The sequence below is a fragment of the Oryctolagus cuniculus genome, chromosome 4 (assembly GCF_051225735.1).
Source record: "Oryctolagus cuniculus isolate XC-2025 breed Fujian yellow rabbit chromosome 4, ASM5122573v1, whole genome shotgun sequence".
In the NCBI taxonomy this organism is placed as follows: domain Eukaryota; kingdom Metazoa; phylum Chordata; class Mammalia; order Lagomorpha; family Leporidae; genus Oryctolagus; species Oryctolagus cuniculus.
Genome location: NC_142870.1, coordinates 141,355,451 through 141,371,925, shown reverse-complemented (window position 1 = coordinate 141,371,925; position 16,475 = coordinate 141,355,451). Strand labels below are relative to the sequence as shown.

The 16,475-nt window shown below is 49.1% G+C and overlaps 1 protein-coding gene across 1 annotated transcript in view; it reads left to right on the top strand.

Annotated features, from left to right (window-relative positions):
- The window catches only part of CLSTN2 (calsyntenin 2), a 578,785-nt gene that overhangs the window by 438,634 nt on the left and 123,676 nt on the right, over positions 1 to 16,475 (top strand). Inside the window, exons 3-4 of the mRNA XM_002716578.6 lie at positions 9,853 to 10,048; positions 10,565 to 10,773. Coding sequence (XP_002716624.4) covers positions 9,853 to 10,048; positions 10,565 to 10,773 — 405 coding nt within the window. The remainder of the gene's footprint in view (positions 1 to 9,852; positions 10,049 to 10,564; positions 10,774 to 16,475) is intronic.

Genomic DNA, 16,475 nt, shown 5'->3' with positions numbered 1-16,475 from the left:
AGATTTAAAATACTAAAATCTAATGAAAATGTGAAATCTATTTCCTGGGCCATGCTAGCCATATTTCAAGGATTCAAGCGCCGTGTTGTAGCTAGTGGGCTCCACATCGTGGGGTGCAGATCAGCCTTTGCAGGAAAAACTACCCCAGGCCCATCTGGCTTCCTAGACATTCTAGATGAGAAAAATTCAGCAGGAAGTAGAAGGAAAATGTGAATAACAAATTAGAATTAGCTAGGGACAAGCAACGCCTTTAGGTGACTTCTGACTGGTTCAGGCATGAGGGCCTATGTCAGACCCCTGTCTGGACACTTAAGAGAAAAGGTAGGCAGAGAATCCAAGGAATTCACCTGTTAGCATTCTCTGCATCAGTTTCCCTGGACACTAAGACCTCCACACTTGGACTTAGCCAAAAGGCCAAGAAGCGATGGAATACTGAGACTTCCTCTGGCTAAGTGCGAGGGCTGTCCTGTTAAGCTCCCGTATCTTGAGAACTCATTGTGACTGATCAGTTGTTGGCCCCTCGAGGGCAAGGACAGAGGCTTGGGGTTGTGGGAACCTCTGCTCCTTCCTAGATCCCTCCATGCATGAGGTGGATGGTGTATAAGTCTTGTTGATGGAGATAATGGGATAGCAACACAGAGCCATTGTATCTGCAAGGGACTCGACACCATCCAAGAGGCTTCAACATCCATGGTTTTTCTAAAGGACAAAGGGAAATTGACAGAAATAGATCCAAGTAATGACCCTGTAGTGAGTGTGGCTTCCCTGGCACCCAAGAACCCTGGCAAACAAGGTGCCTTTGTATCTTAATCAGGTTCTCTATCCTTCCTGCATGGGTCTCCATTCCTGCCTGACTGTGGGAAAGATGTCTGCTGCCACCTTGTCATTGGGTCTGATGTGGGAAAAGTCAAGAGGATGTCTAGTTCATGAGCGGGAGACCACACCTCGCCTGCCCCCATGCAGGCCCACCTGCCAATCAGCTGTGTAACAATCCCCTTCTGGAAGTGAATAAGAAGCCTGGGGAGGGGAAGGGGAGGGGGCCCTTGTGGCTGATCTCTCTCCTCTCATTGACCCCGGGGAAGACTGGTATGGAGGTCCCTGTCTACCCCTCCTGGCCCACTCTCCCTTAGTGAAGCCCTCATGTTCTGTGGATTCTTCTCACTTTCTGAATAAACCTGATCACGCTGCATGTCACGTTTCAGCCTGCACTTAGAATTCTTCTCTTAAGTAAAAGGCAAGAACCTGGAATAGGAGTTTGAGGCCAACCTAGCCCACAACATATTTAAAACTAAAATAAAAATTAAAAAGTCACTCAACATAATCACCACCATTCCTGCCACCTGTGCCAGGGGTTGGCGCCTCCCATCTGGCACAAGCAGCCTCCACCGTTGCGGCAGCCTGGATTGAGGGTACCCAGCTGGCCTCAGCGCAGCCGGGCTGGGGCCGCCACTGCCCAGGTCCAGGATGGTAACTTAGGGTTAGACTCATGCTTGTCGCAAATATTATAATTTTAGCCATTACAATCTTGATCAGCGTCCTATTAGCTGTGGTTCACTGCCTCTCATCCCCTGTAATCTGACAATACCTGGCTAGAATTGTGGATGACCTCAGGGCTGGGATTGGATACCACAGGTAAGGACACAATGGTGGGATCAGGGGTACCTGTCTGCTCTGATCTGCCCTGATCTGCTCTAGCTTTCTGCTCGCTTCATCAGAAAACTGTTGTCAGAATTAAATGAGAGGGCTTTACACAGGTCACTCAATCCAGCTCCTGCCATTGAAATGTTTAGTTAAAAAAAAAAAGCTCTATTTTGATCATAATGTGGTTACCATAGGAGGAGGATGGTTTTATTCCTACTGTACAGGTGGGTAAAAGGAGGTAGGAATAGGCACTTTGATGGGCGTGAATCCGGGTTTACCTGGCATAGTAGGTGCTGCGTACTGCTGCTTGCAATGTCTTGGAACAGAAGCCCCGGACGCCATTGTAAAGAGAGAGGTGGGCAGTATCAGTGGATGGGGCTCATCTCAGCCACATTGTTTGGCTGAAGTGCCTTCCTCCTTGCAGCCACAGCATCCTCTGTGGGGGCACAGGACAGCCAGAGGTTGATTCTCAAAGTATTGAGGAAGGGAGAGTGCTCCGTCATCACTGTGCGCCCACAGCACCCGAACAAGACACCTGCTTCGGCCTTTGCAGAACTGCACCGCACGTGATTCTTTATTCCTCTGCCTTCTTCTCTTGACTGCAAAGACAGAACTGAGTCAGCTCCGTGTGCAGTCGCCACCTGGACAGGTCAGCGCAGCTGGGATGCAGGTTCTCTTCATGGTGGCTTTGCATGCCTGGTCCCTGGGAAACACTCCGTATGTGAGCTGCATTGATTTCTGGAAATCAGCATCCTGCGTTTTCTTCTTACTGTACCATTGATATTGCATTGACGCCCCAGGAAGTGTTGCTGAGTGAATGAATACAGTTCAGTCCTTCAGGGCAGGACCAGTGGACAAGGCGCAGACCCAGTGACCAGTGAGCGTCTCTGTAAGCTCTGCTTGATCTAATTCTGCCAAGCTCTCCATATCTCTCAGTACATATAGAGATTCTTACAGGGGCCGGCACTGTGCCATAGCTGGTAAAGCCACCGCCTGCAGGGCTGGCATCCTATATGAGTTCAAGCTGCTCCACTTCCAATCCAGCTCTCTGCTATGGCCAGGGAAAGCAGTAGAAGGTGGCCCAAGTCCTTGGACCCTGCACCCATGTAGGAGGCCTAGAGGAAGCTCCTGGCTCCTGGCTTCAGATTGACACAACTCCAGCTGTTTGGAGAGTGAACCAGCGGATGGAAGACCCCTCTCTGTCTTTCTCTACCTCTCTCTATAACAGTATTTCAAATAAACCTTTTTTTTAAAAAAAGCAGTTGTTACATCATTTATTCGTTCAACAAATGCTGCCAAAGGGAGAGAACTGCCTTGTCTTCCTTCGTGTTTCAGGAACATAATAACTGTTTTGTTAATCTTCCAAAAGATGGGGCTTTATCTCATCACAAAGCTTTAGGAAAATGACTTCTTGAATAAAAGCGTCTGTTTTATTTTCTCAATTCTAAGCAGACTTTAGAAAGCTGTAAATAGTGACACCTCCCTCGTGCCTTGGTTTCTAATGGGAACCAAGGTAAGTTGCCAACGTGCTTCTAGCTGTCTGCAGCCAGAAGGCAGCATGAATACGACTGTAACAAGAAGTAAATAGACCTTTGCGCTTCCCAAAGCTGCTCCACGTTGCGGGTGTCACTGCTGTCTCCTGGTACTCTGCAGTGGCACCTGGTTAGCACATCCAGCCGTGCTGAGCAGGAACTTGGGGAGAGCAGAGCCAGCAGTCAGGGCCAGGCTGTCTGAGCATGTCCTCAGTGCTCACATGTGGGAGCGCACATTCCACATCCAGCGAACCTTTCCCCTTCAGCTTTCTGCTTTTGGAGACTTTAAGTTTTCAGAACTGGGAAGGTTTAAAGCCAACTGTCAAGTTATACATGTATTGTATATATAGTAGCTCAATTCACCAAAGCTAGGATGTGAATTAACCCGGATGTCCATCAGTTGATGACTAGATAAAGGAATTGGGTGGCCAGCGCTGTAGTATAGTGGGTAAAGCTGCCGCCTGCAGTGCCGGCATCCCATGTGGGCACCGGTTCTAGTCCCAGCTGCTCCACTTCCAATCCAGCTCTCTGCTATGGACGGGGAAAGCAGTAGAAGATGGCCCAAGTTTTTGGGTCTCTGCACCCACATGGGAGACCTAGAAGAAGCTCCTGGCTCCTGGCTTTAGACTGGCCAAGCTCGCTCGCTCGCTTGCGCTCTCTCTCTCTCTCTCTCTCTCTGCCTCTCCTTCTCCCTCTGTGTAACTCTGACTTTCAAATAAATAAATGAATCTTTAAAAAAAAGAAGTTGGGATATATACATACTACTCAGCCATAAAAAGAATGAAATCCTGCTTTTTGCGACAAAATGGATGCAGTTGCAGGCCATTATGCTTAGTGTAATAAACCAGTCCCCAAAAGATAAGTATATTATGTTTTCTCTGATTTGTGGTAACGTATATATAGAGTACAAAAAAAAAGTAACATTAAAAAAAGTGAAATTGATATTTTGAGATTTGATTATTATTTATAGCCCTTGTCTACACTCCTGAGGAACGGTGTTCTTTCTGCTTACTACTTGTTGAATTCTTTATTTAGTGGAGGAATAAGCTTGTGATAATGAAGTAAGTTGAAAGTATGTCATTGCAAAAATTAAAAGTAAAATAAGAAAGATGAGGGGAGGGTGGGTGTAAAGTATCATTATGTTCTTATAACTGTACACATGAAATATGTGAAATCTGTTCCCCTTATATAAATGAATAAAAACCAATCTATATTCATATTTGTATTTTTTTTCCTAAACTCATCCCAGATTTGACATCCTGGGATTGATTACCTGTTGATGTGGTTTGTATCTGTGCTCTCTCAGTTTCTTGGACTGAAAGTGACGACAGATGAGTCTACATAGTGGTGTGCAGGACACTTTCACAGAACCTGTCCCGCCACCGTCAGCCCTCAGGTGGTGAGGTCCTTGTTGACCTCTGCCCTGTGGGCACAAGGGAAGACAGAGTGTGGCTGAAGCTGCTCAGGTGGTAGAAGAGGCTAAGGAACCCTCTGGAGCTTCTTTTATTTTTTACATTTTATTTATTAGAGAGACAGAGAGATTTTTCATTTGCTGGTTCACTCTCCAAAATGCCTGCAACAGCCAGGGCTGGGCAAAGCCAAAGCCAGAATCTAGGAAGGATCCAGGAAGTGAATCCAGGTTTCCCACGGGGGTGGCAGAGATCCTAGTAACTGAAAGGCAGCCTCTGCTGCGTCCCAGGTGCAGGTGCATTGGCAGGACGCTGGATCAGAAGCAGAGGCAGGACTCCGCCCCAGGCACTTCCTCTACTATGGGATGCAGGTGTCTCTGCTATGCCCAAAACCGGCCCTCTGGAACCTCTTTCATAACATAATCCCATCACTGGACCTCATCACCTCTCCAAGCCATCACTTTGGGTGTTTTCAACATCTGAATTTGGGGGAACACGGCACTCAGACCGTTGTGTGTTGTCTCTTTAAACCTCGCTGGTCCATCGTGCGCTGTGAGTTATGCTCAGTGTGACTGTGCCACAGCAGGCATTGCTCATCTGTAAGCTCACTGGTTCACTGTCAAGTAGATCTTTCCAAAGTGGACGTATTTCACTAGGCAATATCGAAACCTCACACTAGTGAGCATTGCTACCCTTCTCATCAGAAAAGTACTAACGTCTTAATAAATGGTACAACTCTCAGTGGCTGATGGTTTTCTGAAATTGAAAACTCAAATTTTGTATCTTTGGCAGCAAATACTATCAATGCTTTGCTTTAGAGTGAGAGGCTTACTTCACAAAATAGCTGCCACTCCCTCAAGTTTGAAGAAACATTTTGTAAATCATTCTCTCAAGTCTGAATGATCAGTTTGTCAGTCATTCTGTCAAGTTTAAAAATGGCATCCCACAGAAAAGGTTCCGGGTTCCTCTCACAGCTCAGGTAAAACACGCAAACACGGTTCCCGGAGACAAACCAGGTGCTTGCTGTGGTCGTCCTGCGGCATCACTGCACCACATCAAAGTCAGGGCTTGAGATTTCACGCAGTTGGTGCTGACTGGCTGCGCCGTGACGTCACTCGTAAGCGACCCGGGCTCCTTGCTCCTTGTGGGCGTGACGTACAAGCAAGCCAGTCAGGTGCCAGCGAGACGCGATGCAGCCACTCGCCGCCACATTTGTATCCTCGGTGCCAACATCAGCCCGGGGCTAAAAGCAAGCTGCATCCTGGTACAAACAGGATGCTTGTGTCGACTTTGTGGAGCCCCTAGACAGGGTCGCAGGGACCTCGGGAGGAGAGAATGGCCTTGGAGAACCACAGTTCCTGGAACATCACGGCCCGCCTGGGCCAAGCAGCATGACTGAGAGAACAGAGAGGGTGCTGGCTTCAGGTACCGAAGTTCTAGGTTCCAGCCCTGAATCTGCTCCACGCCAACAGGGTGACCTTGGACAAACACTGTATGCTCTCCACGACTCAGCTTCCTCGTCTGAAAAAAAGAGATCCACAGACTGTTAGCCAAGGGTAGTCAGGAGAAAGCATCTCTTTAACCCGATTCAGAGACATTCTGCTGGGGTGCCCTGTGGGGCTGGGAGACAAGTACCCCATTTTCTTCTGGTGTCTTAGGAGGTTAGCACAGTCTTGCAGGTAAGAAGGCACCTGAGATAAGGGGGCCCAGAGGTTGGGGCTGTTATACCCTGCCCTGGCCCTGCCTGCAGGATTATCTTTGGCCCCGCTCCCAAGAAGGACCTTAATAAAGCTGAGTTCAGCCACGTTGGACCACAGCTAGGGCGAGATGAGCCCCAGGGGCCCGGCGGCCTGGCTGTTGACTTCACTCCTGCTCGGCCCCCTGCAGGCCTGGCGCACATGTTCCTCTGTGGGTTGTCCCAGGCGCAAACCGGCGCAGTCTCCCACCCACCCAGGAAAGCAGGCTGCAAGCAAGACTGGAAAAGCCATCGGGCCTGGTCATCCTCCCTTGCACCGGGTATTAGTCAGAACAGATCCTCAGGACATGGCTCACACAAGATGCAGACACTGACGCCGAGAATGTGGGTCTTGCCAGCACCCCATCCTGGGACCTCTCTCCTCCCGCTGTTCTGAGTTTGGTATCTGATGCCTTCCAAGTAAAGCTGAATTTCTGAATTGTTCGCCTGAATGTTACCATTTATCCACTGCCAATTTTACATGCAAATAGTGGAGCCTTGCACGGATGTGCAGAATGTGTGTCTTGAGGCTCACGTGTGCATGTGTATCCTGGCACGAAATGAAATCAGTGATTTTTATTTTGCTTTTTGATGTGCACCCGCCATGCCCCCTCCCCCACCCTCCAGCTTGCTGAGGTGGGATCTGCGGGTTTTCTGATTCTCCCTTTCCCCCTTCTGCTATCATTTTCATTGTGAGTGGTCGGCTGATACAGGGGTGCAACATGAGGAGGACAGGGGGCAGCAGGGTTCCATTGTCAGTCATGCTTCCTGGTAACATGCTGCCGACTTTTCTTCACTCAAAACAGCTTGAACTTGACCTGCAAGCACAGCCCCTGGGGGCCATCAGCTCCCCACTTCCTCCGCTGGTGACATAACATGCTTACCACGTTCTCGCCCTGCATCCCGCTGAGAGCCCACACTGCAGGGGCTCCAAATTCTGTGTTCCTGGGGCATGCTGCACGCTCTGTGTGAATGGGACAGCAAGACGCTCTGTGCCCGTCTCCTCTGGCTGTGACATGCTCCATTGTGTCTTAACATCAAAGCACAAGTGCCCAGATAAAATGATGGAGAACCTCAAGTCAGAGACAGAGAGGCCATCCTGGCTCAGAGGGCCCTGAATGGGACTTCTGTTTCTCCTCTCCTCCCCCTCCTCCTCTTCCTCCCCCCCCCTTCCTGGGAAATTGCTGGGTGAGGGGTTTTTCTGGACATGGAGCTCCAAAACAATCTTCCCAGGACCTTCTCAACACAGTGTTGTCAGACCTCACAGTCCCCTTAGTGCAGGGCAGGGGCTAGTCCCCAGGCTGCCCCCAGGGGGAGGGCTGGAACCCAATAGCAGGGTTACTGAACAGGAGCAGAGGTGTAATTGCTGGCCAGGCTGGCTTTTACATTTCCTCTCATTCCACCACACAGAAACTCATTTTCTTTAAAAAAAAAAATTCCCCTTTTCTTGGTGCCTCGTGCACACAGGCTACTGAATGTCTACCTAGCTCCTTTTTTAAAAAATTTAAGATTTATTTATTTATTTGAGAGGTAGAATTACAGACAGTGAGAGGAAGAGACAGAGAGAAAGGTCTTCCATCCGTTGGTTCACTCCCCAAATGGGCGCAACGGCCAGAGCTGCGCCAATCCAAAACCAGGAGCCAGGAGCTTCTTCTCAGACTCCCAGTGGGGGCAAGGACCCAAGCACTTGGGCCATCTTCTACTGCTTTCCTGGGCCATAGCAGAGAGCTGGATTGGAAGAGGAGCAGCCAGGACTAGAACCGGCGTCCACATGGGATGCCAGCGCCTCAGGCAGAGGATTAGCCTACTGCACCACGGTGCCAGCCCCTCTACCTACTTCCTTTAACACAAGGACCTAATCATAGGGCTCCTCCCTAATGACCCAGTCAGCTCCCAAAGGCCCTTCCCCCCAGTGGATCCAGTTTGCACTGTCACCATATGGTTTTGGGGCTTAACTGTTTACGTTTGGAGGTCATTCAGATCAGAGCAGCATCCTTGTGCTTTCCGGTACCCCAGGCCTAGAGCAGGTGGCCTCAGCTGAGCTCACTGAATCTAGCCCCCCCAACCCACCCCCTGTGTCTCCTCTTCCTCTTTTCCCTCCGTCCTCTCCTTTCCCTTACTAAGAATTTCTTAGTCTTGGGAACCGCTTTAGTTGTGATCAGATGATTCCCACAGAAAATTAGCCTCATCTATTTTGGGTTTAATGCAACTCTTCAGATCTTGGTGGTGGTTGTGCACCCCAGAGAGTGCTCTGTGCACTTTCGTTGGCAATGTTCTCATGTTGGCATTGATCTTGGGATAGAATCACACGGCAGGCAATTTGGAGGTTGCTCTGTTCAAGCCCAGCTAACTCAGAGTGGAAATTACGCGTGAGGATCAGATGAATCCTGATTGAGCCTCGTTGGAGTGGGCAGGGCGGAAATGCTGAGTGAGAGGAGAAGCAGCGGCTAAGGGGAACCGGCCTGCCTGTTAGACCCTGCTCCACAACCTGTGTGTCTGGTCTGTGGTTCCACAGCCACACTGGAGAAATGGCCAGGAGGGGAGGTAGTAAAAGCGGAATGTTATAATGAAATTGAGGAGGGAAGATGTAATGGAAAACCAGAAACCTAAAGGTAAGATTGATATTGATTAACAGCTTAGAAAACATTGTTAGTGGGAGCTCAGGGCCTATTTCCTGTATGTAGAATGGGAATTTCTCCCCTGAGACCCGAATTCGACTATGGACCATTCCCGGGGGCCAGGCCAGAGAAATAGTTAGAACTAACGTAGTAGCCCAGCCGAGGGGAAGAAATGCATACATGTCTCAACGCGCTCGGCTCTGAGAAGTTAGCTTTTCAGGCTCCCCTGGGACTCTGAACTCATGTAGACTCAGCCACCGAATCCAGACAGGACGTTGTAGCTCTGAGTGGTGGCCTTTCTCCCCAGGGGAAGTGTGGGTTCTGATGCCTAAGGGAGGGGGGAGAGAATTTGGTCACAGCAGCAGGAGTGGGGAGAAAGGGCAGTGTTGCTCCCACTTCTAAATCAGTGGGGCTTCCAGCTTCTGCGTCTGGGGGTCTGGGTGGGACCCCGGATTCTGTGTTTGCAATGAGCTCCTCGGTGATGTCACTGGTTCATGGAGCTCGCTCCCAGAGAAGATAGCATCATGGGACGAAAGGCTGTCATGAGCTTTGGCCTTTTACTCCCTTCCTCTGCCCTCCTATGACTTCTGACTGCAGTCACCGTTCTTAATCCCAGACTGGGTGGGCAAATGGGATGGCTGCTGGGGAACCTGGGAGAACCAACAGTCCCAGGCACGAGGGCGCGCACCTGTTGTTCTGCCGGATGTCCGTGGTGGTGATATGTCCATGCATGAAATGTGGCTGTTTCACCGCCCATGAGACGGGCGTGTGGCCTGGCATCCTGTCCAGGTGTGACAGGTCTGTGTGTGTGCAGGAAACATCAGGGGGACTTGGGATCTGTCAGGCTGGCCCTGCCGAGGCAGAATGTGGTGTGCTATTCTCATGACTCCCACTCTCTATCTCCCATCCTACTGCAGGGGAGATCTGCGCATTCAAGATCCACGGCCAGGAGCTGCCCTTTGAGGCCGTGGTACTCAACAAGACATCTGGGGAGGGCCGGCTGCGAGCCAAGAGCCCCATTGACTGTGAACTGCAGAAGGAGTACACGTTCATCATCCAGGCCTACGACTGCGGCGCTGGGCCCCGAGAGACGGCCTGGAAGAAGTCACACAAGTGCGTGGCCTGCCCCCCGGCTCCCTGGACGCCCCTCCCACCCCGGTCCACGCCGCCCCAGCCCACACCCATCCATGCCCGATGGTCCCAGCCCTGCTTGGCTGCTCCCCGTTCCCCAGGCCCCGTAGGCACTTACAGGATGCTTCCTGTACCTGGAACCCCCTCCCCACTCTTCTTCATGAGAAACACTCCTTGTACACCTTCAGGGGCTGAGTGGTGATGTCACTTCCTGTGGGAAGCCCTTCGTGCAGACGCACTGAGGACTGTGTCCTGCGGGTGTGCCAGGCCATGTGCGGCTCTAAAGATGGGACTGGGGAGGAGTCCAGGGGTGGGTTCATCCCGGAGCTTCAGGGGAGTGCCATTGAGGACCCTGGTTGGAGGGGTGACCATCATTCTTGCAGCAGGTGCTCTGACCACCCACTTGGCCTTGGGACATGAGTCAATATCCTAGGGAGGTGTGGGGGTTGGGGCGAGTCTTTACCTACCACGTCTCTGCCTTCTTGTGTGCGGTCCCAGGGCCGTGGTCCATATCCAGGTGAAGGATGTCAATGAATTTGCCCCTGCCTTCAAAGAGCCTGCCTATAAAGCTGTCGTGACGGAGGGCAAGATCTATGACAGCATCCTGCAGGTGGAGGCTGTCGACGAGGACTGCTCCCCTCAGTACAGCCAGATTTGCAACTATGAAATCGTCACGACAGACGTGCCTTTCGCCATCGACAGAAATGGTGAGTGTGACCCCACAGTGGTGTCAGGGAGCAAATCCTGCCCCCCTACCCTGAAGGCCCAGCAGGGTCTCTGCATGGACCTGCCCTGCCCTGCCCTCCAGGGAATGGCTTGATGTGGTTAGCAGCCCTGCCAGGTCTCAGGCAGCACTGGGAAACCTCAGAAACCTCCTCAGGGAATAGTCTGTGGGCTCCCACGGCCCCACACCTGAGCACCCACAGAGCACACATGAACACCCACAACAGTCCATCAGTTGGCCACATTTCCCAGCTGCCATCCAGATACAAGTGCTGCCGTCTCTGAGCCGTGTCTGGGTGCCTTTCCTATGCACCAAGGTGTACACTACCCACCTCCACCACCACCACCACAGCCTGCCATCTGCCCCAGATGAAAAGGTGTGGATTTTGAAACACCTTCCAAACCACAGACCCATTCAGGAAGCTCACAAGGTCTCACCAGTGCCCCTCATGGGACTTTCAACCCCAGCAAGAATGAAGAATGAAAGAACCCTGCCACCCTCCTCACTCTCAGACCAAACTGAGAACAACTCCAGGATGCCACTGGGACATTACCCTGCAGTATAAACCCCTAGGCAGAGGCCCAACTAACTCAGCTCCTTTTGACTGTGATTTTCAGTACTTTGGTTATATCATAGTTCATGTAATCTATACAATATCATGATTTTATATAATTTATGACACAATCGTATTTGATTGTTTCCCACAAATGATAATTATTTGCTAAACATATCACTTCGTGTGAGTGTGCATTTATTATCCCTGCTTTGTTTCAAATAAGATTTAACTGCTGCACAAAAAGGCAAAAGTTGCAAAACCTGAAGTTTGTCCCCTCTAATTACTTACTGGATGTCAGACATGGTGCTGAACACTTGGGATGGAAATAGAGAACTCCCAACAGATACGGGCCTGCCTACATGAAGCTTGTCATGGGAAATCAAGCGGCGTCAGGGTACAGTTTGTGCAGAAAGCATGAAATGGACCCCAAGCCTCCCAGCAGTCAATGTCTAGAAGGCAGTGCACCCAGTCACCAGTTTGCAAGTCTGCAGGAGAAACAGCGCTTCCTCAAGTTGAGACCGGGGAGAATCCTGCTCCGTGATACAGCCTTCTGTATGCTGAGAAATGCAGCAGGTTCCATAGGGATGGAAGCCGAGGACTCACCTTTATCCCAGATCTCAACTAGCTCTGGCAAACAGAACTAATATTTATGAGACAAAAAATCTAGTAATGAAATAGTTTCCTATAAAATGTTAAAAGACACCTGAGCAGCAAGTATATACCTGGACATCACTAGTTGTGAACTGGACAGGGCACGAGATCGGTGCATAAGAAAGTAAAGAAAGGACTGCCGCCATGAAACAATGGGCTAAGCCCTGCTCCCAATGCGGGCATCCAATATCAGAGCGTCAGTTTGAGCCCTGGCTGCTCTGCCTCCAATCCAGCTGTGTGCTAATGCACCTGGGAAGGAAGCAGATGATGGCCCAAGTACTTGAGCCCTTGCCACTCATGTGGGAGTCCTGGATGGAGTTCCTGAGTCCTGGCTTCATCCTGAGCCAACCCCGGCTGTTGCAGCTATTTGGGGAGTGAACTAGCAGATAGAAGATCAATCTCTCTGTATTTCTCTCAATCTCTCTTTCTCACCTCTCTTCCCTGCTTTGCCTCTCCCTCTGTCATTTTGCCTTTTAAATAAAAACATCAATCTTTTTTTAAAAAAATGAAAGGAAATACTGGACTTTAATTACTAATGAAAATGAACAAGGTCATTTCCGTTAGTAAAGCCTATCAGAACTGATCCCGACAGCTTCTCCCGTAGCTTGGGTGCTGCGCAAGGCTGGCCTGTCCCCACCACACCCTGACAACATGCCCCACTCTGAGTTTCTGTTCCCCTGCTGTCAGTTTCCAGGCTGTTCCCATGCAAGCTTTGGAATTTGGGCAGTGCCAGGTTTGTGGGGAACAGCAGGACTGGACAAGTGGAGGTATCGTGATCAGTGGTCAGGCTCACTTGGCTTCCTGCACTTGTTCTGGAATGAGAGACGAGATGCTAATTCTTTCATCAGAGGGTACACTGCCCCAGTCATGGACATAATTACTCACCTTGATGAGCCATTTCCCTAACATATGCCAATTTATTTCCCTGGCTGTCTCATTAAAAGTGAGTAATGGGCCTTTGGCAGGCCGCTGCCTCCAACTTTGGTTTACTGTATGAGATGAAGAGGCGAGTGGGCACACCCAGGGAGTGTGGGCCCCCGACAGCGAAGCTTCCAAAAGCACTTCTCCAAGTAATGAAGGCAGGACCTAGGGGCAGGCACAGAAGCAGCTCCCATTCTAATGAGCTTCCCAGTTGGCCCCAATCCATCTCTACTGCTGGTGACCTTCCCAGCTCCTTGGAGAAGTTCTGGGCACACTCATTAGTGAACATTTGGGACCAAGTTTGAGGCCCCCTCACTGAGACCTGGATTTCTGCAGTCCCTACCCTATGGCTTCAGGTACTTAGGTCTGCCATAATCTTTGCTTTTAGGAGAGAGGAGGGATACAGGGTAGCATGGAGGACAGAAGACGTGGTGTGGAGTCAGGCTGACCCATCTTGAACTGGAGACCCCACTTCTCCAACTGGAGGCCCTTGACCTCCTCTCCCACCAACTTTTTAGCAGTTGGGGGCACTCCCTAGTGATCTGCTCCAGTTTCACCCACCCAGTGTAGCTGAGATACCTGCAGTTGTCTGGGAACAAAACAGAAGGACAGGGGCTATCTATCAGTCATGTGATGGGGACCACCATACTTCCCAGCAGCCTGTTGTGCCCAGGGCCCCAGAAACCTCCTCTTAAGAGAGCCTCAATAGCCCTTGTGGCCACCAAGCACACTCCCATGATTTTCAATAATGAGGATCCAGTGTTCCCCATCTCGGATCCCATCAGCCTTCTCTGCAGGGGACTCCGTCAGCCTTTGCCTCTGAGTAAACCATTAGGTACAGCTGCAGCAGACTTCTCTCAGCTTTCATTACTACAGGTGCCATAGTTGTCAGCTTTTACAGTTTCCAGATCCATGAGTCACCACCTTCCCCCTCTTCAGAGCTGCCCCAACCCAGCACAGCCACTGTGTATCCCCACAAATGGCCTCGGCCCCACTGCAGAGCCAGCCTGCACCACCATGTGCACACCTGTGCCTTGCCCCAGGAACATGCAAGCAGCTGGTCCTTGCCCTCATCACTAGGCCTCATGACTGCATGTCCCTGCAGCTGACTTGTGTAGCCAAGTGCATACTTGCCATCAGCCTCATTCTCTGCAGCTATATACATGTAAGCAGCCAGCCCCAGCTTCCTTATTGGCCCTCACTGCTGTGGCTATTCCCACAGCTGGCCCTGAAGCCATGTGCAAGAACACTGACACTTCTTGTTCCTGCAGCTGTGCATGGAGCCCACCGTTCTCATCATGAGCACCCACATACTCATGTGCTCACAGCTGGCCACTGCAGCTGCACACCCGCATTCCACCAGCCAACCCCCATAGCTGCATGTATGAACACAGCCATCCTTACCACCCCATCATCTGATCCTGCTGCCGTGGTGTGACCCCTGCAAGCACAGGCATGCACACTGGCAGCTTGAGCTGCACAGCTGCACATGTACATGTAACTGACATACTACTGCCACTGGCCCCCATGGCCACACAGATGCCTGTGGCTGGCCCCATAACTGTGCATGTGCATTATAGCCTTAGCTCCTATAGTCATGCTTGTGCATAACCCCAGCACCCCACTATGCCTATAGTTGGCCCTATCCCAGTCATCACCACTGTGCACATGCGTGCAGCCACGTACACAGACTACCAGTCCAAGTTTCTATTGTTGCTTGTACCAGTCCCTCACCACTGGATCCAGAGGCAACACTAACAATACCAACAGCTCTCTCAGTCACCACCGGCCTTCCACAGCTCTTGTCACACCAAGGACCACATTATTACCACTGTTACCAACTCCTACTTCCTGACTAACCAGATACCATGCCCCTGGAGCCACCTTATGCTAAGTACTAGGCATGGTGCCACTAGGCATGGCAAAGGTGAAAATCTTCCCTTAATGAAACCAGTCCATAAAGTCAGGAATGCTCAGACCTCTCAACTACACAAGACTACAGGTGGGTCATGAAGAAAAGGGAAACATGACACCAACAGAGGAACACAGTGAAATAGTAACAAAACCTCAAAGAATTGGAGATCCACAAACTTCCTGGCAAAGAATTCAAACTAATTCTTCTAAAGAAATTCAGCAAGCTATAAAACAATATGGATAAACAACTTAATGAAGAGAATGCAAGAACAAAACTGTAAGTTGAACAAAAAGAATATATAAGAGAACAAAGCAGAAATATTTTAACTGAAGAATGGAATGATGGAAGTAAAAAATGCAGTAGAGAGCTTCAACAGCACACTAAATCAAGCAGAAGAAATAAGCTCCAAAGGAAGGCATATGAAATTGTCCAGAGGAGAAAAAAATGAAAATGATTAAAGAACTATACAGGATTTGTGGCACATCATTAAGACAACTAACATTTGCACTCTTGAGATATTAGATGGAGGCAAGGGAGAAGGGGATAGAGTGCTTATTTAAAAAAATTATTGGCTGACAACTTCTCACGTTTGAGAAGATACATGGACATTCAGGTATATGAAGATCGAATACCTCTAGTAAGATTCAACCAATAGGAGATTCCACCAAGAAGTATTATCATTAAACTCAAAAATCAATACAGGAAGAAACAAGCAACAAGAGCAACAAGCAACAAGAGAAAAGAATACTGTTTTTGACAAGGGGATATCAAGAAGACTGTTGATGGACTTCTCAGCAGAAACATTGCAAACCAGGAGAGAGTGGGATAATGTATTTATAGTGCAGAAACTAAAAGGATACTAAATATTTCATCTGGCAGAGTTCTTCCAAATGAAAAAGATATAAATCCTGTCCCAGAAATACAAGCTAAAGAAGTTTATCATCACAAGATCTGTATTACAAGAAATGCTAAAGGGAATTCCCTAAGCTGAAACAAAAAGGGTGATTGCTAATAATATAAAAACACATGAGAGTATAACAGTCATTGGTAAAAGTAAGCATATAGTCAAATTCAGAATATTCTAGTACTGTAATGGTTGTATGTAAACCACTTATAACTCTCATTCAAAGGTAAATAGGTAAAAATATTAAAAATGACTATAACCAAAATACCTAATCCTAACCCACAGTGCCCTCCAGCATTCTGTGTAAACTGTGACATCAGAAATATAAATGGAAAGAGGAATAAAAGTACAGAATGTATACATGTGTTTAAATCATCTTCATCTTAAATTAGGCTGGTGTAACTGTTAGATATTTTATGTAAGCTCATTGTAACCAAAACAAAACCTGTAGTAGACAGTCAAATGATACATAGGAAATAATGAAAGAATACCACATAGGCAATTTTGTCAAATCACAGAGGAAGTCTACATGAGAGGGAGCAAGGAAAAAAGGATCTACAAAGCAATCAGAAAGCAAGTAATATGTCAATAGTAGGTCCTGAGACAAGATCCAACTATAAAATGTATTTGAAAGATTCGCTTCATCTTTCAGAGCATATATATACTATAAGTGAGGGGATGGTAAAATATATTCCTTCAAATGGAAATCAAAAAAGAGCAGGGGTAGGTATAGTTGCG